The sequence below is a fragment of the Leptodactylus fuscus genome, chromosome 10 (assembly GCF_031893055.1).
Source record: "Leptodactylus fuscus isolate aLepFus1 chromosome 10, aLepFus1.hap2, whole genome shotgun sequence".
In the NCBI taxonomy this organism is placed as follows: domain Eukaryota; kingdom Metazoa; phylum Chordata; class Amphibia; order Anura; family Leptodactylidae; genus Leptodactylus; species Leptodactylus fuscus.
Window position 1 is genome coordinate 3,006,920 of NC_134274.1, and position 27,591 is coordinate 3,034,510.

At 49.6% G+C, this 27,591-nt stretch overlaps 1 protein-coding gene across 1 annotated transcript; it reads right to left on the reverse strand.

The window, feature by feature from the left end:
• On the reverse strand, positions 1 to 27,335 carry SHOC2 (SHOC2 leucine rich repeat scaffold protein). Its single transcript, XM_075258700.1, has 9 exons — positions 27,236 to 27,335; positions 16,659 to 17,552; positions 9,980 to 10,117; positions 8,678 to 8,808; positions 7,171 to 7,359; positions 6,092 to 6,214; positions 5,866 to 6,003; positions 5,604 to 5,721; positions 1 to 4,409 (listed from the first exon to the last, which is right to left on the reverse strand). The coding sequence occupies exons 2-9, from the start codon at positions 17,356 to 17,358 to the stop codon at positions 4,201 to 4,203; spliced, it is 1,746 nt and encodes a 581-aa protein (XP_075114801.1). The 5' UTR covers positions 17,359 to 17,552; positions 27,236 to 27,335; the 3' UTR covers positions 1 to 4,200.
• Positions 27,336 to 27,591: the final 256 nt, after the last annotated feature.

Consider the following 27,591-nt stretch of genomic DNA (forward strand, 5'->3'; position numbering starts at 1 on the left):
GCGCTCACTATTCTGCTGGTACAGTCACTGTGTACATACATTACATTACTGTACCAGCAGAATAGTGAGCACAGCTCTGGAGTATAATACAGGATGTAATTCATTTACAGATTAAGTGAACCATGTAGATTAATTCTATATATAAACCCACAAAATTTTAGCGGATCTATGCCAGACTAACTGGTATCACTGTCATTTCACATCCAGAGCTGTATTTACAATTCTGCTAGTTTCAGACCTTTATGTTCTATATCAAAACAGCTCTGGATGTGACTGGAGTATAAGAGAATACAAGGCAAGGAAAGCATTGGCAGGTCCTCAATATATTATATATAGGTTACAGAGGTGAACTCACCGATCCAGCACACAGAAGTGGATAACCTGCAAGTGTCTCTGACATGTAAGGGTTAATAGAGAGGATTGGGTCGTATTAGAAGAGGTAAGTGCTCGGCTTCAGCCCGGACAATGGACAGGTCAGATACAGCTCTGCACATTCCCTTATACACCCTGATACAGACATCTAGTGCCCTATAAGTGCAGCCATGACATGTATAGGAGCAGAAAGTGGCAGGCGCTCAGCCTCCTCCCCAATATTTACAAGCCCCTGCTCCCTAGAAGTCTATAGAGGCGGCGCAATCACAGGGGCAGCTTTCCCAGATATTGAGGAGCTACTACTCCCCCCGGGCCTTAGCCAGACCATGATGGCTACCTGCAGCTCTCCGAGGTCGATCACACAAGCCAAGGCAACGACCGGTACAAGGCGAACACAGAGACGGATTCTGGAGATACAGAGAATTACAGACTGACTATTTATTGGCCATTTCCCTACATTAAAGGCTTAAAGGTGCGGGGAGGAGGGGGGGGGGGTCGCCGATCAGCTGGGGAACCACAACTCCCAGCAGGCCTATGCGTTCTGCAATAGAATATCGATACGTAGGCGAGCGGTGATTAAGGGTTTGGCAGGGGCCGGGCGGACACCACTGGCACTGATACTTGGCTGAGGGGACTCAATGGCACAAAGACGGAAAAGGTGCAAACGTGGCAAGTGCGAAAACTGAGCGCAACTTCTATCAGGGTCACTTTGGCAACAAGAGGTTAACTAAACCCCAAAACTATATATCTGCAGACTATCACAGCTCCGGGTATGGTAATACACTGTATATGGCTGCAGACTATTACAGCTGCTGTCACAGTAATACACTTTGTATAGCTGCAGACTATTACAGCTCCCGCTATGGTAATACACTGTATATTTATTATTATTATGGCTGCAGACTATTACAGCTGCTGGCACGGTAACACCCTGTGTATAGCTGCAGACTATTACAGTTGCCGGCACGGTAATACACTGTGTATGGTTGCAGACTATTACAGCTGCAGGCACGGTAATGCACTGTGTATAGCTGCAGACTATCACAGCTCCGGCTATGGTAATACACTGTGTATAGCTGGAGACTATTACAGTTGCCAGCATAGTAATACACTGTGTATAGCTGCAGACTATTACAGCTGCTCCCACTATGGTAATACACTGTGTATAGCTGCAGACTATTACAGCTGCCGGCATTGTAATACAATGATTATAGCTGCAGACTATCACAGCTCCCGCTATGGTAATGCACTGTGTATAGCTGCAGACTCATTTTGCACATACAATTGCATAAGCAGGAGCGGTATTGGCACTCAGCTTTCCAAGGAGCAGACAAAGCTAACACAGCTGATCAGGGCGCCAATACTGTAGGCCGCGTATACATCTGCGCTAACCTGAGCCATCGCCGCCTCTCCCGAGGTTTGGCGTCCTACAATAAGCCCCCGGTACGGAGCGATCCACGGCGTGTAAATGTCGCTCTACAGACCCATCTGCTCCATCTCCTAATAAACTGAAAATGTTATTTACAAAAAATTATAATTAATGGGATGGCGGCTGAACCTGGGACAAAGACGCCAAAACCCAGCCCCGACGAGCGGTCACGTGACCCGTCTCCTGCGCAGCACTTTGCAGCGCCTAATGAGCACTTAACGTCACTTCCAGAAGCTTTCACCGCTTAATGGCCTAAGAAATGGGATATTGTGCAAAAATGAGGCAAAAAATAAGAGATATCCGGAGGGTAATTGTCTCCCCCGCCCCTCTGCAGCGCTAATGTCCATGATGTCATTCGCACTCACATCACACTCATTAACGTTCCATGATATCTCATAGCCAAACCTGGCAGAAGTCTGTGACACCCAAGTGCGCACCCCTTAGAGGGGATCTCCATACATCACCTTCGGATACAGTGTATCACAATAGCATTGGATGTCAGATACTGCAACAGTGACGACAGGGAGGAACCCGGCAGCAGCAGCACTCAGGGACCATAGGCTTTCTATTTGCAACCGGGGTTCTCCTTTAAAGCTCAGAAAATCCAGACCATGTATTGGCCGCGCTTCCAGGACAGACCGGTCTGGAGACCAGGACATGGTAGTGATCTATGGTGTCCGGAGCCCCAGGCTGTATATAGTGTATAGTGTAATGCCTCGGGCAGGCAGGGGCTCCTAATATCTCAGACCACTGGACATCTGGATGATATAGGACCTAATGTGATCCTAAAAGGGTTTGCACAGGACTGCAAAACCATGGCCGCTTTCTTCCAAAAACATCCCCACCCCTCTGCACAGGCTGTATGTGGTACTGCATCTCAAATCCATTCCAATGTATAGGGGTGAACTGCAATACCAGATAAAGCCTGTGCACAGAGGGGGTGCAGTTTTTGGGGGTCACTCACATTCCTCAAGCCTCTAAACACCCGGTTGTTCAAATAAACACAGCTTTATTACATGACATTAAACTGACACAAAAAACAGGCCCCTCAATTAAAGGTAAGTGGGGGGTTTGGCTGCAAAGTGGTGCATGAACAAGACCCCATCGTGGGGTGGAGAATGGTCTTGTGGCCATAATACAATCATCGTATGGATATGTCTACATAACGCGAGGCCTATAAGTCACTGTCTCATCCCCGGGGGGCGCCATTATATAGACTAGAAGCCATTGGTGTCTCTATACCGTACGTGGATAGGACTACAAGACACCCGGGGGGCTGAAGCCAACGCTCCCGCACAGAGGCGGCTCAGGAGCTACACAAAGCTTCATCCTCGATGTAGAGATAATGGGACCTAGAGGACCCGGCGGCCATGTCTGAGGCACAGTTCTGTAGATATGAAAGTCAATAAGTGCAAAAGAAACCATGACGGGAAGATCCGGACTCTGCAGGACTGGGCTAGCAACAATGTTTCGATGGTGGACATTGCCTTTAAAGGAAAATTCTTAAAGGGATCGAGACAAAACTTGGCACAACTGTATACTGATGATGCCTGGATATATTTGTATATATGATATGTGTAGTGAACGAGTAGCTTGTTAGAATCAACAGTCCCGAAAAAGGGGGAGGGGCCTTAGAAGGGGCGGAGCTTCTGCTTCAAGTCCAGATTAAAACGTAAAAAATAAAAAAAAATCACAGACGGACAGAGCGAGCCGATTCCACAGTAAGCGCAAGTCGTGGCCAAATGGTACAGTGATTCACCCTGACTGTAAACAACGCAACGAAAAACACAGATAATAAGTTAGAGCAGATATCAGCGGGATAGCAGACCGAGGCTCAGACACGGACCACCCGACACGCAAAAAAAAGACTCAAAATTCATTGGCCGCAGTGATTTTCGATTATTTTTCAAACCACGTGACAAAAAACGGGCTCCGATCGTAACACAGAATCCTGACAAGTGTGAACGCTGCCAAAAGAAGAAGAAGAAGAGCGGCGACTAAAAAAAACCGTGCTGGAAATTCAGATAACAATGACCTTTAAAAAAACAAACAAAAAAAAACAAATATATATATATATATGTACAAAAAATACACCGAGGTCTGCAAAGAAAAAAATCTGACAAGCAATCGATATCTCCTTACATAATAAAAAAAATCTAAATGGCTATGATTCCTCTATTAGCAAAAACACGTAATGCAGTCTTATTAAATTTGCCTTTTTTTCCATTACATATACAGATTTCATTATTTTTATACATATACATACATACACATATATGTATAAAAACGTATATACCTGGATCCCCCCACCCCCGCCTCGTCCTGCTGGGAGAGCGGTATATACATTGACACGACATGAATGCGGTTTGTACAGTGTATGGGACGTGGGACTTGCATTATTAGACCATGGCACGATAAGGACCTTGCATTTTCAGGAACTGAATGATAAAGGACGGACCCCCGGCCACGATCTGCGGGGGGAGGTGGCTGAGGGGACAGTTCTCGATACTCATGATTGACAACTTGCTGCACAGGGCCAGCTCGAAGGGAAGGCCGTGAAGATTGGGGTTGTCGTTCAGATACAGCTCCTCTAGGTTCTCCAATGTACCTGGAAGAGAAGACAAGACTCATATCAGTGATCACTGTGTTATCTGGGGTGTTACATTACATAGGACTGCAGGTGACATCTACTACATTACATAGGACTGCAGGTGACATCTACTACATTACACAGGACTGCAGGTGACATCTACTACATTACATAGGACTGCCGGGGACATCTACTACATTACATAGGACTGCAGGTGACATCTACTACATTACATAGGACTGCCGGGGACATCTACTACATTACACAGGACTGCCGGTGACATCCACTACATTACATAGGACTGCAGGTGACATCTACTACATTACACAGGACTGCCGGTGACATCCACTACATTACATAGGACTGCCGGGGACATCTACTACATTACATGGGACTGCCGGTGACATCTACTACATTACATAGGACTGCCGGTGACATCTACTACATTACATGGGACTGCCGGTGACATCTACTACATTACATGGGACTGCCGGGGACATCTACTACATTACATGGGACTGCCGGGGACATCTACTACATTACATAGGACTGCCGGTGACATCTACTACATTACATGGGACTGCCGGTGACATCTACTACATTACCTGTACTCAGAGAGTTATCACTGTGTTATCTGTGCTGTTACATAGGACTGCCAGTGACATCTACTACATTACATAGGACTGCCGGTGACATCTACTACATTACATAGGACTGCCGGTGACATCTACTACATTACATGGGACTGCCGGTGACATTACTACATTACATAGGACTGCCGGTGACATCTACTACATTACATAGGACTGCCGGTCACACCTACTACATTACATAGGACTGCCAGTGACATCTACTACATTACATAGGACTGCCGGTGACATCTACTACATTACATGGGACTGCCGGTGACATCTACTACATTACATAGGACTGCCGGTCACACCTACTACATTACATAGGACTGCGGGTGACCTCTACTACATTACATAGGACTGCGAGTGACCTCTACTACATTACATAGGACTGCTGGTGACTTCTACTACATTACCTGTACTCAGAGAGTTATCACTGTGCTATCTGTGGTGTTACATAGGACTGCACAATGTACACATTCACATGACCGCCTCGGCTCTGCTATACACATGCACTGTACTGTGGTTACAATGTGACAACCTTCCTCTTACAGTCCTGGATACATTATATAACACTCACCTATTTCCTCTGGAAGATGCGTCAGGAGATTTTCCCCGAGACCGAGGTGCGTCAGGTTGGTTAGGTGCCCAATCCCTCTTGGCAAAGTTGTCAGCTGGTTGTTTGTGAGCACCAATTTCTGTTAAGAATAAAGAATTCCCAATCATATTACTGCCGGACACTATGGGCAGGTGAGGACAGACATGACCTTGTGCATACAAGAGGAAAGCAGGTTTGTCCGATTCCTTAGACATCAGCCCGGGGGCGCTCTCTACCAGGTTACCTGCAGGTCTTTCAGATAGGCGATCTCATTGGGCAGCGACTCCAGTTTGTTCTCCTCCAGGTCCAGCTCCCGCAGTTTGCGCAGGTTCCCGATACCGTGCGGAAGCTTCTTTAAGAGATTGTTCGACAGGATTAAGACCTGCGGGAAGAAACAAGCGGCAGAGTCAGAAGAGAGAGATCACCATGAGGGTGGTCACTGCACCCCCACACAGGTATCAGGGTCCTACCTCAATGGAGACCAGGCCGGACACATCCTCTGGAATCTTAGTCAGCTGGTTGGTAGCCAGATTCAGCTCCACCATACTGGTCCACGTCCCAAAGTCCAGGGGCAGAGACGTCAGCTGATTGTCCTGTGGCCGGGATGGAAAGGACATGTCATTGTACATAGGATTAGTATTCACACAGCTCACTTGGTGTATTATAGGCTTATACATTACAGACGGCTGCTGGGCCATATATATATATATATATATATATATATATACATATATATATATGTGTGTGTGTATACGGTTGTGAGCAGACCCCCGGGCTCTGCCCACACAGTGTATGGCTGGATATTGGCAGCAGCTCCTGACTGTGTGGGCACAGACTGCGCGCCATAATGATGTGGGTGACAGAATAGGCATCGCAATGCCACCGAGTTAACACCGTGATGACCAGGCCTCTCCGAGCCTTAAAGGGGTTTTCTGGCCATACACACGGATGACCCATGCTTAGATCAGCGGGGGTCCGATACACAACGGGTTAATGAGGCGAGCGCAGAACATGACATGAGCAGTGCATGGCCAAGACCGTACTGACCGTAGTCATCATGGACACACTATACAGTGGTGAGGGTCCTGGGTGTCAGATCCCCTCCCCCACACTGATCACATATCAATGACCGATCCTCGAGGGCTGTCCAACCTGGTGACTCTTCATTAGGAGAGGTCATCAATATCAAACCGATGCAGGTCTGACACCCAACAATATAGTGTATAGTATACAGCTCGGATTCAGCATCTATAGGATGGACAAGCCCTAATGTGCAGCTAGAACAGGGGTAGGGAACCTTCGGCTCTCCAGCTGCTGTGAAACTACAACTCCCAGCATGCTCCATTCACTTCCATGGGAGTTCCCCGAACAGCAGAGCAAGTATGCATGCTGGGAGTTGTAGTTTTGCAACAGCTGGAGAGCCGTACGTTCCCTACCCCTGAGCTAGAATATCACACTATGATGGTATATGGGTACAGTGTAGGCGGCAGTATCATGTCCCAGACAACTCCCTCCACCCTACAAGGAGGACCCCGGGCCTCGGACTCACCTTCATGTTCAGCTTACTTAATACTTTAGCTCTGGAGAAAATTCCAAAAGGGATTTTATTAATACGATTATGCTCCATATTGAGGGAGTAAATAGTGGAAAACTGGGAGGGCCCCCCCACGGGGTAAGACTGGAAACAGTTACGGGCCAGGGTCAGGCTGGTCACCTTCACTAGGCTGGAGAGGAGGCCCTGCGGAAACAAGGACATATACAAAGGGTTAAACGGCACCAGAGACTCAGGAAAGACCTTCTAATATACTCGGACCCAAAACATCTCACAGCTGAGGGTTTGCTACATTTGCCCCCGTTCACACTTCCTGCAGGGTCACACTGTTACTTTTATTTCAAAATTTAAAGTGGCTACCAAAAAAAAAAAAAAAAAAAATAAAAAAAATGCAATTAACCCTTCAATACCTGTAAGCATTCATGTCTCCGCCCAGCCTCGCCTGTCAGGGGAATGCGGAAAGGCTAGCGTTTAACCCCATAACTGCTGCACAGCAGCAAAACGCTAAAGACTAAAGGACGAATATTACTCGGCAAGTCTGAAGGGAAAAGGGTTAAATCTGCAGCGTGAAGGGACGCCGAAACCTTTTACCAAAAATGTGCATGAGAGGGGGAGGACGAGAAGGAATAACAGCGCGCCCCGTCTGTAGCAGCAGATCTAGCGATAGGGCGTGTTTACAGAAAGGACGAATTATTGGCAATTGCTGCAATCATGACTAATTTATGAAGCCATTTGCAGAAAATTCAACTCCCCGTGTTGACAGTAAGTGTTATACAGGAACATACAGGAGCAGAAGCGGGAAAGTGCAAGAATAACAACATGTAATATTCTCTAATCCTCCACATCACATTCATCTAAATAAGGCGGAAAGAATCAAACTATTTACTGGAGATATTATATATATACATACATACATACATATAGACCTCTATATACATCACACACCCTGAAACCCCAGAGCTGCGCTCACTATTCTGCTGGTGCAGTCACTGTGTACATACATTACATTACTTATCCTGTATTATACTCCAGAGCTGCGCTCACTATTCTGCTGGTGCAGTCACTGTGTACATACATTACATTACTTATCCTGTATTATACTCCAGAGCTGCGCTCACTATTCTGCTGGTACAGTCACTGTGTACATACATTACTTATCCTGTATTATACTCCAGAGCTGCACTCACTATTCTGCTGGTACAGTCACTGTGTACATACATTACATTACTTATCCTGTATTATACTCCAGAGCTGCGCTCACTATTCTGCTGGTACAGTCACTGTGTACATACATTACATTACTTATCCTGTATTATACTCCAGATCTGCGCTCACTATTCTGCTGGTACAGTCACTGTGTACATACATTACATTACTTATCCTGTATTATACTCCAGAGCTGCGCTCACTATTCTGCTGGTGCAGTCACTGTGTACATACATTACATTACTTATCCTGTATTATACTCCAGAGCTGCGCTCACTATTCTGCTGGATATACTTGCCTCCGGTAAAGTGGATATATTGTTATTCTCCAGATTCAGCTCGTCCAGCTCGCTGCATTTTGCTAGAGATCGCGGTATCGCTGACAGCCTGTTGTATCGCAGTCCGAGGCGGTTCAGACTGGAGAGATTTCCTGTTGGATAGATAAGAGAATGATGAATGATATTGGGTATAATCGCCTTCTGGTGACCTGTGCCAGTCTCTGACTCTCTTTCCCTCCCAGTAGGGGGCAGCTGCAGTATTTAGTAAGGTGTGTATGGAGGTGACTGGAGCACAAAGTGTTAATGCCCGCGCCCGCTCAGATCCGCCAGACAAGACACTTACAGCTTATTAAATATGTAAGACCATAGAAAATCCTAATCTGTGAAGCGCCCATCAGAGGGGCCCGGCTGCTCCGACAAGGGGAGACATGAACTGCCGCTAATCCAACCATGTTTGTCTGACATCATATGGGGGGAGGGGGAGGGTGTAGACTAGACATGAAGGGTTAACGGAACATGGAAGGGAAATTGTTTTATGCAAAAAAAAAAAAAAGCTTCCTCTCTGTATGAAGAACCTGAAGGGCTTTGTGAAGATTTTACCTTTCAATTCTTCACCATTTTCCCGGTGAGAAGACTTGTCTAGACAGCAAATGAGAGGTGGAAACTATTGTAGCCAGTCTAGACAATGGTCTGTGAACGCAGCAGACTGAAACATTGTAGCAAACTAGTATATAGATAGTCCTGCACAAGGCTGAGAAGTTGTTACTATTGTATCCGGTCTAGACAATGCTCTGTGAGCGCAGCAGCCTGGACTATAGACTGAAACATTGTAGCAAACTAGTACATAGATAGTGCTGCACAAGGCTGAGAAGTCGTTACTATTGTATCAGGTCTAGACAATGCTCTGTGAGCGTAGCAGACTGGTACATTGTAGCAAACTAGTATATACACTTTCTTGCTTCACTCTGCAGCTCTGACACTTTACCACAGGTTTGTCATTTACCAAAATCCAGGGTTGTGACATTGTCGGGCACAGGGGGGGAAACCACAATCGTGTTGTCACTCCGCGCCTGCTGGGGGTTGTCAGAGGAGGAAGCAGGGAACCCGACGAAAACTGCAGACCAGGGGCCGCTTATAGTGAGCAGGCAGCGGGTTGGGCCACATGACAGTCCGCACATGCCCCTGTATGTAGAATCAGCTGTTCGGGTAATAACATGGGACATACAGCAGATACGGCGCCCAATAAGTGGACGGATATAACTCTGTACATGTGACATCACATCATACCAATACCAGGCAGCGCCCCCCCGGGGGTCTCCTCACCTATTGTCTCCGGCAGATCCAGGAGTTCATTGTGCTGCAGGTCCAGGTTGGTGATCTGGGTGCAGTTTCCGATCTCTTTCGGAAGGTGCTCGAGCTGATTGTGGGCGACGTCCAGCGTGATGAGACTACACAGCTCCCCTGCGGAGAAAGAAAGAAAATATATAAGAAAATGCAGAACCGTGCCGAGGAATACCAAAAACTGAGGGGGAGGAAAAGGCCACAGCAACGGCGAGGGAGGAGGAAGGAGCAGCTGCAATGGCGAGGGAGGAGGGGGAGGAGGAACAGGCAGCAGTAATGGCGAGGGAGGAGGGGGAGGAGGAAGGAGCAGCTGCAATGGCGAGGGAGGAGGAAGGGGCAGCTGCAATGGCGAGGGAGGAGGGGGAGGAGGAACAGGCAGCAGTAATGGCGAGGGAGGAGGAAGGAGCAGCTGCAATGGTAAGGGAGGAGGGGGAGGAGGAACAGGCAGCAGTAATGGCGAGGGAGGAGGGGGAGGAGGAAGGAGCAGCTGCAATGGCGAGGGAGGAGGAAGGGGCAGCTGCAATGGCGAGGGAGGAGGGGGAGGAGGAACAGGCAGCAGTAATGGCGAGGGAGGAGGAAGGAGCAGCTGCAATGGTAAGGGAGGAGGGGGAGGAGGAACAGGCAGCAGTAATGGCGAGGGAGGAGGAAGGAGCAGCTGCAATGGTAAGGGAGGAGGGGGAGGAGGAACAGGCAGCAGTAATGGCGAGGGAGGAGGGGGAGGAGGAAGGAGCAGCTGCAATGGCGAGGGAGGAGGAAGGGGCAGCTGCAATGGCGAGGGAGGAGGAAGGGGCAGCTGCAATGGCGAGGGAGGAGGGGGAGGAGGAACCAGAAGCTGCAACGGCGAGGGAGGGGGGGGGAATGAGGTACGGCAATGGTGAGGGATGAGTAGGGGGAAGGGACCGCAACAACACCATCTACTAATCCTCATGTTCAGTTTTCTGCCACTTGCTCCATTTTCATTAGTGTTGTTTGGATGAGACTTCCAGGACTAATCCCAGATAAGAGCAGATGAGCAGATTACAGACAATCCTGCATCGTAATCTCATCATTCAGTAAATACATAAACCCTGGCGGCCAAAACCTCAGAGCAGACCAGCAATAATATCTGTTAAAGGGGTTGTTCAGGAGAAGCGCTGTTATCTCTGGAGAATGGTGGAAATCCTCGCTGCACCACTGAGGTCAATCAGCAGCCTCAGGAAAGGAGTCGGAACATGCTGGTTTTAGGGGACCGGCCTCAGTAGTCGTGCGCCTGCGCCAATGTCAGCCAGAACAAGCCCAGGGAAGTCGCTGGACCGGACTGCGGACGGGGACACTAGAGATCCAGAGCAGGAATGCAGGCTGGGACTTGTAGTTGTGCTGCAGTATCTCCCTGTACTAGGCCAAGACCAACAATAAACTTGTGCCCAAAAAATATGAGCAAGACCTGACTTTCTAATACAGTGATTTCCATCCTGTGACCCTTCGGGCGTTGCAAAGCTGCAACTCTCAGCATGTCTTAAGCATTTAAGGCTATCAGGACAAGCTGAGTGTTGTAGTTCTGCAATGGCTGAAGATGTTCGAAATCAATGGATACCAAAACAAAGAAGTGCCCCGAGATCAGCAGCAGCCGCCCCCTGCAGGAGACCCGTACGATATATAGGATATAGGTTAGACAGTGCCCGCTTCTGACACTGAATCTCCATCTTGACAACGCAGGAACGTCAGATGAGAGCGGAGTGCAGGACTGTGCGCGCTGCGGATAGGAAGCGGCGGCCGGGGTCAGCCAGCTGTATATGAGGAGGTCAGCGCAGCCCCCACCCCTGAAATGTGTGTGACGGCAGGAAACACGTCCTATGTATTGTACTTCTGTGTAGGGGGGACTGCGGAGGGTATAGATGTGGCATGTGAAAGTGCAGAGCAGTGTGAACAAGACCGTAAACAGCAGGCGGGACAAATAACGTACAGCTAAGCCGCCACCTATAGACCCAGTATATAGAGCGCCTCATACTGTAGGAGACCTGGGGTATATACAACTGATTACTGGCCAATAGTCTCCCTGCCCGCACAATATACAGGGCAGATGTGGCAGCCGGTCTGGATTCTGCTGCGGGAGGGATGAGCAGAATATAAAGCTGATATAACTCCAGCGCCATCACTGTGACCCGCTGATGTAACGTAGCGCCAAAGAAATGGATAAAGTTTAAGAAGTCAGATGTGAACACGGCCTTATACAAACCCTAATACTAACCTGTAAGTAACGGTTACAATTGTATCCAGGTGAACACGTGTAGCACAGACCCCTCTCCTGCCCTGACATAGGCTACAATGTATCAATGCAGCAGGTAAATGGAACCGATCTCTCCTGCTCTGATACATTGTAACAGTCCAGGATGTTCAGTTCCCAGATGGCTGTACAGACTGGACACTGACGTAAAAGTGAAAGTCGAGGGAAGTATTGGAAAGTGTCAGCTCTCTGTACAGGGATCCCCTTCCCCTCTCTGCATTTTTTGCGCTTATCAGGCAGAAACCACGCAGACCCCATCATAGTCTCGCCGGGAACCACTTTTTTAGTGGCTAGTGACTAGATTATAACTGGGTATCAGTAAGACTAAAACTGGAAAGCCTTAAATGTCAGAACTTCCCCTTTAAGACGGACACGGGGGTCTCCCACTTGGTTGGTCAGATACTTTATGTCACTGGAGGAATCTATCGATCTATTCTCCAGCTGTAAATTGGGGCTGACCCTCCTCGGACCCTCCGCCACCCAGCGGCCTCTGGAAAGTATGATGAAGCAATCTCAGGATCCCGACGCTGGGAATCTATTTTACGTCAACGGAAAAGAATTTTTATCCTGCACCAAAGCAGAGAGAGACTTCGCGGGGAGGTCAGCGCCCGGCGAGATTACAGCGTTAACCCCCTGCTGCCTGGAGGCAGATGTCATCATAAAGAGAATAAAAGGGATACAATGTATTCAGGACGCGCAAGTATCAATATCTTCTGGTCAGGTAGAAGTGTATATACCGATCCCTCGTACTATACACTCACCGGCCACTTTATTAGGTACACCATGCTAGTAACGGGTTGGACCCCCTTTTGCCTTCAGAACTGCCTCAATTCTTCCTGGCATAGATACAACAAGGTGCTGGAAGCATTCCTCAGAGATTTTGCTCCATATTGACATGATGGCATCACACAGTTGCAGTCGCAGATTTGTCGGCTGCACATCCATGATGCGAATCTCCCGTTCCACCACATCCCAAAGATGCTCCTCTATTGGATTGAGATCTGGTGACTGTGGAGGCCATTGGAGTACAGTGACCTCATTGTCATGTTCAAGAAACCAGTCTGAGATGATTCCAGCTTTATGACATGGCATTGCATTATCCTGCTGAAAGTAGCCATCAGATGTTGGGTACATTGTGGTCATAAAGGGATGGACATGGTCAGCAACAATACTCAGGTAGGCTTTGGCGTTGCAACGATGCTCAATTGGTACCAAGGGGCCCAAAGAGTGCCAAGAAAATATTCCCCACACCATGACACCACCACCACCAGCCTGAACCGTTACCGATACAAGGCAGGATGGATCCATGCTTTCATGTTGTTGACGCCAAATTCTGACCCTACCATCCGAATGTCGCAGCAGAAATCGAGACTCATCAGACCAGGCAACGTTTTTCCAATCTTCAATTGTCCAATTTCGATGAGCTTGTGCAAATTGTAGCCTCAGTTTCCTGTTCTTAGCTGAAAGGAGTGGCACCCGGTGTGGTCTTCTGCTGCTGTAGCCCATCTGTAGCCTCAAAGTTGGACGTACTGTGCGGCGTTCAGAGATGCTCTTCTGGCTACCTTGGTTGTAACGGGTGGCTATTTGAGTCACTGTTGCCTTTCTATCAGCTCGAACCAGTCTGGCCATTCTCCTCTGACCTCTGGCATCAACAACGCATTTCCGCCCCCCACAGAACTGCCGCTCACTGGATGTTTTTTCTTTTTCGGACCATTCTCTGTAAACCCTAGAGATGGTTGTGCGTGAAAATCCCAGTAGATCAGCAGTTTCTGAAATACTCAGAGCAGCCCTTCTGGCACCAACAACCATGCCACGTTCAAAGGCACTCAAATCACCTTTCCTCCCCCCCATACTGATGCTCGGTTTGAACTGCAGGAGATTGTCTTGGCCATGTCTACATGCCGAAATGCACTGAGTTGCCGCCATGTGATTGGCTGATTAGAAATTAAGTGTTAACGAGCAGTTGGACAGGTGTACCTAATAAAGTGGCCGGTGAGTGTATATGACTAGCAGGAGATACGATGTATTCAGGACGCGCAAGTATCAATATCTTCTGGTCAGGTAGCAGTGTATATACCGATCCCTCGTACTATATATGACTAGCAGGAGATACAATGTGTTCAGGACTAATTATGTTACGGACCTCGCCGCCATATCTACAGCACCGGACATGCGTGGATAGTTTGGCAGTAAGTATTAATATCGTCTTGTAATCTCAGACTCTGCAGTCTTAAAGGGGAAATGGCGAGAACCTTCCTCCTCGTACGGAGCCGGCGGCTTCCTCGTTTGCAATGAGATAGTAAATAGCGTCCACGGGACGTGCGGCGTCAGCACCTTCACTTTTAACCCATTACGTCAGACCACGGCCCATTTCCTAATACTCTACACAATGGCCAGAGTTCAGAGGAAGAAGTTTACATCTAGTCATGGTCTAGTCACTGTGCTCAGGCAGTGTCAGTCTACACTGAAGGTCTGACGGCAGATCCAAGAACCAGGAGGAGCAGGATGAACAGTGAAGAGTCAGTATATGGAAGGCAGGATACATTATAGAAATACAGGTAGAGGATTAACCTGAAGCCATCAATGGGTGGGAGCCAAATGTTCTAAACCCCACCTAGTCAGCAGGAGGCGCCCTGTGGCTGTGCTGGGTACTGCAGGGGAGCCGCAGTAATAGTCACCTACATGCTAATAATGGAGGGAATGCAAAAACATTAAATGACCTGTATACTCCAGTCACACCCAGAGCTGCATAAAGGACAGTTCTGCCATCTGCTCTCTAGCTGCATATTGGTACATTTCAATGTCAGTGCCTCATGCCATTCTGGTGCCCGGGGAAACACACAAGCCTTGGCTCGGGCACCGGACAAGTTTCAAGTAGCAATGACTACAGAATCTACAATGCAACAAAACTAACAACTTGCAAACCTGCTACGGTTTCTAAGCACAGCGACACAAAAGTGTGAATGCAGCTCTAGATGTGAGTGGAGTAATGTGGCCAATGTGTTCTTAATGTTAGGAGGACTCAGGGGTCAGACAGCCACTGAGAATACAGGGACAAGATAAGGATAGTGCAGCAATGTGCCCCCTTTAAGGGTATCCCGGCTGTATAATGTGCTGCGCTCTCTAGTGTACATCACCTTATATCCACCCGCACCCTCAGAAGGAAAGGCTCGGCTTTTGGGACCTCAAAGTTTAGGCTTGGCTGACAAATTTAAAGGACCTGTCCAGGGAGTTAAACTCATCCGACCACCTCTGGTGGTTTCTGCATGCGGCACCCCAGGGGTTCGGGCCTGGTCAGATGATGGAGACAGTCCCTGAGCCCCTGGTCACTCCACCCCCTCCCTCCAATTACCTGTGAAATTAGGAGAGTGATCTGGGGACAGAATCTCGACTCCTCCATGAAGAAGCTGATGGGGGATGTCAGGTAAGAAGAACCCTGTGGACAACCCCTTTAAGTTCTGTATCCATTACACAGAGGACTGTCTATACTGCATAAACTGTAGCAGATCTCCAGCTGTGATAAGTCACCTGATCTGAATGGATTGAATGTTCTGAAAGCAGGCACAGATCTTAAAAGTGGAGACAAATGGATAAAGTCTCTGAGGAAGGAGCAAAAATGTTCTTTATACTGTTACGTCTCCACCAGGACCCCGCCCGGCCTCCTATATACTGGCACAGACCAGGCCGTATACCTGTCCTGAACGCGTGCAGCGTCACCGTCTGCAGATTTACATGGGAGAATTTCTCTTAAACTCGAGCCAACCGTCCAGCCGCGCTTTGTAATCGGAGATATTTTTCCTGTTCTGTTACGAGGCAGGAAGTTGCTATTCTTGATGATTCCATGGCGGGCGAGAGGATGTTCCCCTCCTTCCATAGGGTCAGACAGAGGCATTTACCCAAAAATCACCCCCTATCTTGCAGCAGGACCTACACAAGTATATACCCTACATATATACTGTCCAACAACTCAGCTGTAAGCACCATGTCATGTGGTCGTGAAGATGGCGGATTATCAGATCTTTACTGTACGTAGACATTATTATACTAAGGCGGTCCCCTAAAAACTGGGCCAGTGGTAGTGGTACTACAATTCCCAGCTGTCCTCTGAAGTGACCGGAGCATGCTGGGAAACCCTTTAAGATTCTTACATGGTGGCCAAGGCTGTGTCCACCATACTGAAGGATCGGTTGGGGATTGACCGTTCAGCCCCCATCAGGAGAAGAGGGGAGTTCTGTCCTCCGTGCTGAATGGAGCAATGTTTGGGCAGCAGAGGTGCAGGTTATTACATGGGCACCCCCCGTCACTCCATTCAGCATAGGGCATTACACTCCCCCCGGGGGTACGAGTAGTAGGGATAACTTGCTAAGACGAGACACCCCATGAACACCCCGCACTTACCGATCTCGGCCGGCAGCTGCTTGATCTTGTTCTCCCGGATGCTCAGCATGGTCAGCTTGCTCAGGGCTTTGATGTCTTTCTCCACCGTAGTGAGACGATTGAAGCGTAAGAAGAGCGTGGTGAGCGAGCTGAGCTTGTAGACCACGGCCGGGATCTCCCGCAGCTTGTTATGCCGCAGGTCCAGCATCCGCAGCTTCTTCAGGTTCTCCAGAGTGTCCGGCAGGCTGGTTAAAGAGTTCTCGCTAAGGGCCAGCGTCACCAAGTTCACCAGGCTGCCCACCTCCGCTGGCAGCGACGGCAGCTTGTTACCATATAAATAGAGTTCCGTTAGTTGCGTCAGCTCCTTGATGGAGGCCGGGAGCTGGTGGATGGACTTCTTGGCCAAGTCCAAACGGGTCGAGTTCTCCTCCCGACATTTGTTGAGTTCCTTTATCACCTCGGCATTGCTGGCCTTCTTCCGCATGCCAGACACGCACGAGGGCCGTTTGATGGTGTTGTCCACAGAAAAGGCCACACCGGGCTGCGCTCCACCCGCATCTTTCTTCCCTTCTTTGGCATTGACTTTGGTCTTGGGGTCCTTGTCTTTGTTGTCTTTCATTGGACCCCCAGAGGCCTTGGCATCCTTGTCACGGTCCTTGACCGTGGTGGGCCCCTTGGGGTCTTTATCCTTGGGGTCCTTATCTTTTCCTATGCTGCTCATAGTGATGGGTTAAGCCGACAACCTCATGAACTCAACACGGGCAGAGCCGAGGATAATCCAAAGGAAAAAAAAATACAAGTAGCTGAAAAAAAAAAATAGAGAGATCCCCCGAACTACATGGTTTATTCCAGATCGGAGCCAACGAATCAAAGGAGACGTCAATGGTTACAGAGGCCGGATCCAAATCACATCACCTGCGGGGGGGAAATACAAGAGAATGAGATAAAGTTATGGACATGGGGAATAGATCACATATCAGAAGACTAGAGATGAGGATAATGAAAATACTCTGAACACATATTAAACTCTAGTCACATCTAGAGCTGCAGGAAGAAATTTGCAGCAAGTCCATAGACTCAATTTAACAGGGTTCTCCAAGATCAAGTGGCAGCAACAGGGTCACAAACATTCATCACGTCCAATTCAAGAGATGGGGCCGAGCTGCAATACCATGTACAACCACTACATAATGGATGGCGCTAGGTTTGGTATTCAGGGAAGAGGCTGCAAAGCTCCAACACTGCGGTCTCATCAACCAGCTGATCTGTAGGGACCCTGGGTGTCGGACCCCCACTGATCCAATATTTAACTCTTGAACACCTCCTTTAAATGTGCCAAACTATATCTGCAGGCTCGTGTCCCTAACATATAACTTACTGACTTTCTGCCAGGCTTGTACTTCCATCAATATGAAGAAGCTGAGCTGCAGTGTAAAGCATGGGGAAAGGTAATGTAGATGTACAAGTAGACCAGGAGACTGGAGTTGGATTTGAGAGGTCAGACCCCAATGGCCGCTGTAGTCAGTGACTATAGATACCAATGGAACAAGTCTGTAGGAGACAGCGTCACCTAGAGGAGGGGTGTGAATATGCAGCTACAATAAGACAGACACCTGGACACTGCCGCTCGCTCCTCCAGACATACAACTATTTAACTAAACATACAATGGGATTATTATCCCCCGCCGTGTTATTACAGGGGGTGTACGTGTGTATACAAGCATCAATACCGACACGCATCAAAACCTACGAAAAGGAAGATGTCGGGTCCCACCTGGGGAAACATCCCAAGTATGACCCATGTGGGGAGCGGGCAGAGCAAGACATTCACCAGATCAGAGCCAAGGCCATACTAAGCCATTACACCACCGCCATGCCGATCCCTCCATCACTACATGCCATATATACAAGGCCAGGGGCGGCCCCGATGGTCATGTCACAGGCCGGGGTGGGCAGAGCAGGAATATCCCAGAACAAGTCACCACCAAAGCTGCAAACTGGGCAGGGGCAAAGATGGCCGCCAGCACAAAACACACCAGGAAAATAAGGTAAAACTGGTAAAACCGGAAATGTAATTGTGTGAATTAACTGCAAAAGCAAAGCAATCCCAGAATATCCCTGAGGACAAAGAGCAGACGATGGACTAGACAGGGGCCCCCCAACCCTTGTACTGTCAGCGATAGGGACAGAAGTAACCAGGTTCAGATCAGAGACCTAAGACGTAAAACGTAAGCGAATCACAAGGCTCATTACTGAAATATGCCAAACGTTCGGAGGATTGGAGCTATTTGTGAAAACATCCCCTCCCCCACACTTTACTACTTTCAGAAAGCTCCAAGTCCATGTGTGCGGCGGGGCCGAAACACAGAAGTAGCTGCGACCCTGCAGACAACACCTGGCACCAAATACTGCACCTATGTGGACTTAAAGGGGCTCTCTAGGAAGGAGAGACCATCCATACGTGCTCGGTGGGGTCAGCGCTATCAAGGTGAGCATTGCGGCCCCTACACAGAACAGTGAGCTCAGCCCTACAGTATATAGTGGCTTACACATGGTGTCTATACAATGAATGCGTCCCCCGCAGGACCCACAGTCGGAGGACTACAGTCGCCCGTCACTCGCTGCCATCTAGGAAGCAGGAAGCCGCCCCGTGTTTACCTACTGGAGCTGTAGGAAATGAATAAAACAATGCAGATGCTTATAAAACCAAAACCACCTATTTCTGAGGCCTCTTCTGAGCTTTATAAACATAATGAGCAGGGCGTGTGGGGTGTGGAGACCAGCGGGCGACAGTTAACCCTTCCCAGGACCTGTGACTGACACTTTATGAAGCGGGAAGGAGTGCCGGGACAATAGTCCTCTTATTTCACAAGGCTGCAGATTCCTTTGTACCCCCGTCAGGGGCCGCAGCGCTTACAATAACCTCAACAATCAACCTGTCACAATGTAACAGACCCCACCCCGAAGACACAGACCCCACCCCGAAGACACAGACCCCACCCCGAAGACACAGACCCCACCCCGAAGACACAGATCCCTCATCTAACCCACTACTGCAAACAGCTCCTACATCATAAGATACAAAGGAGGAGATACAAAGTAACAGAACATCAGATAAAGGCGGAAAATATCTGTTAACCTATTCACGGCCAAGGGCGCATCTAATAGGTCACAGCCTTAAATGCTTCAGGCAAACGGCGGTAGAAGAAACAGTAAAGTGGCATCAAATATAGGAGAGAGGACGTGACGATACCTGTATGTAGGCAAATAGAAGAGACATAATTTGGGGAGGGGGGGGGGGGGTTCGTCTCAGGCTCTGTTTGGGTCAAGACACCAAGGTGATATATTAGAAGGTGCTACATATAAATGACAACCACAGCCTCCAGAGCTGCACTCACTATTCTGCAACGGCTTTGCAAATCGCAGCGTGTCCGCACTGCGATCTTTTCTGCAAAGAGGGGATGAGATTCCCATGAATCCCTTCCACTTTGCCTGCACTGTACAATGCCACGATTCTCCCCGCAGCGTCTCCGGCGTTTATGTCCCGTGGGGCCCCGGCCTTAAGGTAGTTCCCCAGCCACACTCTGCAGCTTGGACTCTTTCGGGTTCGGCCTCAGTCACTGCTCGGGGACTTGTGAAATTCCAGATTTCTTGTCTTCTGTCTCAGGGGTCAGGGCCAGGAGGGATTTGTGGATTATTCTATATGAATTTATTACAGATACATCGCCTTCTATCTCTCATATATATCATATACACCTCCCCCACCCTGCACACAGCAACCACAGAGTTAATCTGTGCACACCAGCTGACTGTATATATCTGGAGAACCTTTGACCCCTTCCCTATAGACATTGCCCTTTAAAATTTGTTTTCCCTCTTGCCATAGACTTCGCCCTGCGCCCTTCACTGCTATTATACAGACCCGGACCGTGGGAGATGATTTTCTCCGAACAAACCAACCTGCGACATTTCAGCTGCTGAGACACTACAAGTCCCAGCACTCCCCAGGCTCAGACACTACAAGTCCCAGCACTCCCCAGGCTCAGACACTACAAGTCCCAGCACTCCCCGGCCTCAGACACTACAAGTCCCAGCATTCCCCAGGCTCAGACACTACAAGTCCCAGCATTCCCCAGGCTCAGACACTACAAGTCCCAGCACTCCCCGGCCTCAGACACTACAAGTCCCAGCACTCCCCGGCCTCAGACACTACAAGTCCCAGCACTCCCCGGCCTCAGACACTACAAGTCCCAGCACTCCCCGGCCTCAGACACTACAAGTCCCAGCATTCCCCAGGCTCAGACACTACAAGTCCCAGCATTCCCCAGGCTCAGACACTACAAGTCCCAGCATCCCCCGGCCTCAGACACTACAAGTCCCAGCATTCCCCAGGCTCAGACACTACAAGTCCCAGCATTCCCCAGGCTCAGACACTACAAGTCCCAGCATTCCCCAGGCTCAGACACTACAAGTCCCAGCATTCCCCAGGCTCAGACACTACAAGTCCCAGCATTCCCCAGGCTCAGACACTACAAGTCCCAGCATCCCCAGGCTCAGACACTACAAGTCCCAGCATCCCCCAGGCTCAGACACTACAACTCCCAGCATCCCCCAGGCTCAGACACTACAAGTCCCAGCATCCCCCAGGCTCAGACACTACAAGTCCCAGCATTCCCCGGCCTCAGACACTACAACTCCCAGCATTCCCCAGCTTAAGAGACTACAAGTCCCAGCATTCCCCGGCCTCAGACACTACAAGTCCCAGCATTCCCCGGCCTCAGACACTACAAGTCCCAGCATTCCCCGGCCTCAGACACTACAAGTCCCAGCATTCCCCAGGCTCAGACACTACAAGTCCCAGCATTCCCCAGGCTCAGACACTACAAGTCCCAGCATCCCCCAGGCTCAGACACTACAAGTCCCAGCATTCCCCGGCCTCAGACACTACAAGTCCCAGAATTCCCCGGCCTCAGACACTACAAGTCCCAGCATCCCCCAGGCTCAGACACTACAAGTCCCAGCACTCCCCGGCCTCAGACACTACAAGTCCCAGCACTCCCCGGCCTCAGACACTACAAGTCCCAGCATTCCCCAGGCTCAGACACTACAAGTCCCAGCATCCCCCGGCCTCAGACACTACAAGTCCCAGCATTCCCCAGGCTCAGACACTACAAGTCCCAGCATTCCCCAGGCTCAGACACTACAAGTCCCAGCATTCCCCAGGCTCAGACACTACAAGTCCCAGCATTCCCCAGGCTCAGACACTACAACTCCCAGCATCCCCCAGGCTCAGACACTACAAGTCCCAGCATCCCCCAGGCTCAGACACTACAAGTCCCAGCATTCCCCGGCCTCAGACACTACAACTCCCAGCATTCCCCAGCTTAAGAGACTACAAGTCCCAGCATTCCCCGGCCTCAGACACTACAAGTCCCAGCATTCCCCGGCCTCAGACACTACAAGTCCCAGCATTCCCCAGGCTCAGACACTACAAGTCCCAGCATTCCCCGGCCTCAGACACTACAAGTCCCAGCATTCCCCAGGCTCAGACACTACAAGTCCCAGCATTCCCCAGGCTCAGACACTACAAGTCCCAGCATTCCCCGGCCTCAGACACTACAAGTCCCAGAATTCCCCGGCCTCAGACACTACAAGTCCCAGCATTCCCCAGGCTCAGACACTACAAGTCCCAGCATTCCCCAGGCTCAGACACTACAAGTCCCAGCATCCCCAGGCTCAGACACTACAAGTCCCAGCATTCCCCGGCCTCAGACACTACAAGTCCCAGCATTCCCCGGCCTCAGACACTACAACTCCAAGCATTCCCCAGGCTCAGACACTACAAGTCCCAGCATCCCCCAGGCTCAGACACTACAAGTCCCAGCATTCCCCAGGCTCAGACACTACAAGTCCCAGCATTCCCCAGGCTCAGACACTACAAGTCCCAGCATTCCCCAGGCTCAGACACTACAAGTCCCAGCATCCCCCAGGCTCAGACACTACAAGTCCCAGCATCCCCCAGGCTCAGACACTACAAGTCCCAGCATCCCCCAGGCTCAGACACTACAAGTCCCAGCATCCCCCAGGCTCAGACACTACAAGTCCCAGCATCCCCCAGGCTCAGACACTACAAGTCCCAGCATCCCCCAGGCTCAGACACTACAAGTCCCAGCATTCCCCAGGCTCAGACACTACAAGTCCCAGCATTCCCCAGGCTCAGACACTACAACTCCCAGCATTCCCCAGGCTCAGACACTACAAGTCCCAGCATCCCCCAGGCTCAGACACTACAACTCCCAGCATTCCCCAGGCTCAGACACTACAAGTCCCAGCATTCCCCAGGCTCAGACACTACAACTCCCAGCATTCCCCAGGCTCAGACACTACAACTCCCAGCATTCCCCAGGCTCAGACACTACAACTCCCAGCATCCCCCAGGCTCAGACATTACTTGGTATTTTTACTAAATATTAAGATATTTTTTAATTCCTGGCAGACAGAGCCATAATCCCGTAATCCCCCGATGGCCTGACTTACTGAACACTGGAATGAGCAGATAGATTTCCCCGAATGTAGAGGAGGTGACAGAAGAGACCGCCGGCCGCGACTCAGAGAGGTATCCCAGATTTGGGGGACCCCTCCGATCCTGCCAGAGTCAGGCGACAGCTAAGACTAAAAGCGATGTACCCAGATGGTTCAGATCAGCTGAGCAATGATATTACACAGCACCCCGGGGTACAGGACTGCATTGCTGATGGTTTCCTTTTTTCTAGTATATTACACAGGGCTGGGGCTACATAAGGTCTTTTATAACACCCATCATCTGCAGTAACGTGCGGAGTAGTCCTGGGCCGTACAGCTGATGCTTATGGACATATAGAGGATGTAAGCATATGCAGTGTAGGTAAATGTTATGTGCGGGGCCATGTATTGGATCCCCACTATGTACTGGCCGTGGCATCTACTCACGTGGCACCTCAGACAACCACTCCAGCACTGCTCAGCTCTTCTGCCTAGTCCATCAGACGGGTTCCTCTGAAAGCTGCCTGCAGAGAGCAAACCCTTTAAATGACATCCAAGGAATTTCCACTACCTGGATTGTGCAACGGCAGTCCGATGAGCGCAGCTCCTGAAGACATTAATTGTTACTCTGTAGCCGCCCTGGGAAGTGCTGCAACAATTACATGGCTGGAAGGATTTACAAGCTGTGCGCATGAATTAACCTCCCACAGTCTGGACAGGGCTCTGGTGCCCACAGGGCCGTATCACACAGGGCAGACGGTGAACCTGCCCTGGACACACGAAACAGAGAAAGATCGCACAGTCCCATTGTGGTGACCAGAGGCGGCTGCAGTCCCCTGTGCAGATCCAGAGACCCAATCCCTGGAGTGAGATCATCATTCTGCGCTTTGTGGGGGTCCCTGTAGTCAGAACCCACAAACCAGACACTAATAGTATATATAATACAAAGTGAGACTAACACTAAAGCAAGTGATCAAGGAGCCGGTAAAATTGCTCTGGTGATGGAGAATCCTGCCCACATAGCAAGAGAGTGTACTCACCTGTACTACAAGCTATTATTATCTGTTATCAGCCATGACAGGAGAGGCCGACTGTAGGACAGGGGAATACAATCTATTACTATCTGTTATCAGCCATGTCAGGAGAGGAGAGGCCGACTGTAGGACAGGGGAATACAATCTATTACTATCTGTTATCAGCCATGACAGGAGAGGCCGACTGTAGGACAGGGGAATACAATCTATTACTATCTGTTATCAGCCATGTCAGGAGAGGAGAGGCCGACTGTAGGACAGGGGAATACAATCTATTACTATCTGTTATCAGCCATGTCAGGAGAGGAGAGGCCGACTGTAGGACAGGAGAATACAATCTATTACTATCTGTTATCAGCCATGTCAGGAGAGGAGAGGCCGACTGTAGGACAGGGGAATACAATCTATTACTATCTGTTATCAGCCATATCAGGAGAGGAGAAGCCGACTGTAGGACAGGGGAATACAATCTATTACTATCTGTTATCAGCCATGTCAGGAGAGGAGAGGCCGACTGTAGGACAGGAGAATACAATCTATTACTATCTGTTATCAGCCATGTCAGGAGAGGAGAAGCCGACTGTAGGACAGGAGAATACAATCTATTACTATCTGTTATCAGCCATGTCAGGAGAGGAGAGGCCGACTGTAGGACAGGAGAATACAATCTATTACTATCTGTTATCAGCCATGTCAGGAGAGGCCGACTGTAGGACAGGGGAATACAATCTATTACTATCTGTTATCAGCCATGTCAGGAGAGGAGAGGCCGACTGTAGAACAGGAGAATACAATCTATTACTATCTGTTATCAGCCATGTCAGGAGAGGAGAGGCAGACTGTAGGACAGGGGAATACAATCTATTACTATCTGTTATCAGCCATGTCAGGAGAGGAGAGGCCGACTGTAGGACAGGGGAATACAATCTATTACTATCTGTTATCAGCCACGTCAGGAGAGGAGAGGCCGACTGTAGGACAGGGGAATACAATCTATTACTATCTGTTATCAGCCATGTCAGGAGAGGAGAGGCCGACTGTAGGACAGGGGAATACAATCTATTACTATCTGTTATCAGCCATGTCAGGAGAGGCCGACTGTAGGGCAGGGGAATACAATCTATTACTATCTGTTATCAGCCATGTCAGGAGAGGAGAGGCCGACTGTAGGACAGGGGAATACAATCTATTACTATCTGTTATCAGCCATGTCAGGAGAGGCCGACTGTAGGGCAGGGGAATACAATCTATTACTATCTGTTATCAGCCATGTCAGGAGAGGAGAGGCCGACTGTAGGACAGGGGAATACAATCTATTACTATCTGGTATCAGCCATGTCAGGAGGGGAGAGGCCGACTGTAGGACAGGGGAATACAATCTATTACTATCTGTTATCAGCCATGTCAGGAGAGGCCGACTGTAGGACAGGGGAATACAATCTATTACTATCTGTTATCAGCCATGTCAGGAGAGGAGAGGCCGACTGTAGGACAGGAGAATACAATCTATTACTATCTGTTATCAGCCATGTCAGGAGAGGAGAGGCCGACTGTAGGACAGGGGAATACAATCTATTACTATCTGTTATCAGCCATGTCAGGAGAGGAGAGGCCGACTGTAGGACAGGAGAATACAATCTATTACTATCTGTTATCAGCCATGTCAGGAGAGGCCGACTGTAGGACAGAGGAATACAATCTATTACTATCTGTTATCAGCCATGTCAGGAGAGGAGAGGCCGACTGTAGGACAGGAGAATACAATCTATTACTATCTGTTATCAGCCATGTCAGGAGGGGAGAGGCCGACTGTAGGACAGGAGAATACAATCTATTACTATCTGTTATCAGCCATGTCAGGAGAGGAGAGGCCGACTGTAGGACAGGAGAATACAATCTATTACTATCTGTTATCTGCCATGTCAGGAGAGGAGAGGCCGACTGTAGGACAGGAGAATACAATCTATTACTATCTGTTATCAGCCATGTCAGGAGAGGAGAGGCCGACTGTAGGACAGGAGAATACAATCTATTACTATCTGTTATCAGCCATGTCAGGAGAGGAGAGGCCGACTGTAGGACAGAGGAATACAATCTATTACTATCTGTTATCAGCCATGTCAGGAGGGGAGAGGCCGACTGTAGGACAGGAGAATACAATCTATTACTATCTGTTATCAGCCATGTCAGGAGGGGAGAGGCCGACTGTAGGACAGGAGAATACAATCTATTACTATCTGTTATCTGCCATGTCAGGAGAGGAGAGGCCGACTGTAGGACAGGAGAATACAATCTATTACTATCTGTTATCAGCCATGTCAGGAGAGGAGAGGCCGACTGTAGGACAGGGGAATACAATCTATTACTATCTGTTATCAGCCATGTCAGTAGCGGTAGATGGCATACTGGGGCGGAAGGTAGTGGGGGGATGAAAGTCCAACAACAATCTGGAGGGTATGACTGTCACTTGGGGTGCGAGGATCAGCACTCGGGGGGTGGGGGGGCATACTAGGGAGAGGGGACAATATATGAGGGAAGGAGGACTACAAAGTATATGGGTGAGGGGGAACTGTATACTGAGGAAGGAGGACAGTGTATGGGGGTAGGGGACTGCATACTAGGGGGTAGGACAATATATGAGGGGTATAGAGACGACACACTGTGGCAGCATATTAGGGGGCAGGGGTAGATTATAATCACACAGGGGGCAGTACATGGGGGTGTAGAGGAACGGCACACTGGGGTAGCATATTAGGGGGCAGGGGTAGGTTATAATCATGCAGTGGGAGCAGTATATGGCGGCAGAGGGAAGGCACACTGAGGCAGCATATTTGGGGCAGGTCTGATCGCCGGTAGGGGGCAGAGGGATGTGCCTATCACACAGGGGTGCAGCAGGAGGGGGATGTCTCAGTCACACTGCTTGGGCCCAGGCTTCAGGCCTCCTGAGCCCCGGACCTCCAGTACACGCGCTCGCCCTCATCTCACAGCCCACACTGCACTCACATACACGGCCGCACGGTGAGGCCCGGCCCGGACACGCACCATCATGTTGTTGTTATTCCTCCGCCCGTCTCCCAGCTCTGCTCTCCGCCGCCATCCTCCTCCTCCTCTCCGCCTCCTCCTCCGCTCTGCGACGCATGACGTCACCGCGCTCCCCTCCCTCCGACTCACGTGATCGGCTGTCACTAGGCCCTGCCTACCGCACATCACATGGCAACTGTGACCCCGCCCTCTTCAGCGAGCTGTGCTCTTCTCGCGATGTTACTACTTTGTTTTCAACAAGCTTTATTGAAAGTGCAGTGTGTCCTAGTAACAGCGACAGTATTGTAACGACAGAGCGGTCACTGTACAAACAACGTACAACAGGTCTGAGGAGCGGAAGACAACGCAAATCTATT

Bases quoted from the DNA above. Each gene is read 5' to 3' on its own strand.
- SHOC2 (XM_075258700.1), bottom strand. From the start codon at position 17,358: ATGAGCAGCATAGGAAAAGATAAGGACCCCAAGGATAAAGACCCCAAG. The intron at 8,809-9,979 runs GTGAGGAGACCC...TCTATCCAACAG, and splicing joins GGATCTGCCGGAGACAATAG to GAAATCTCTCCAGTCTGAAC. The intron at 7,360-8,677 runs GCAAGTATATCC...TTGTTTCCGCAG, and splicing joins ATATATCCACTTTACCGGAG to GGCCTCCTCTCCAGCCTAGT.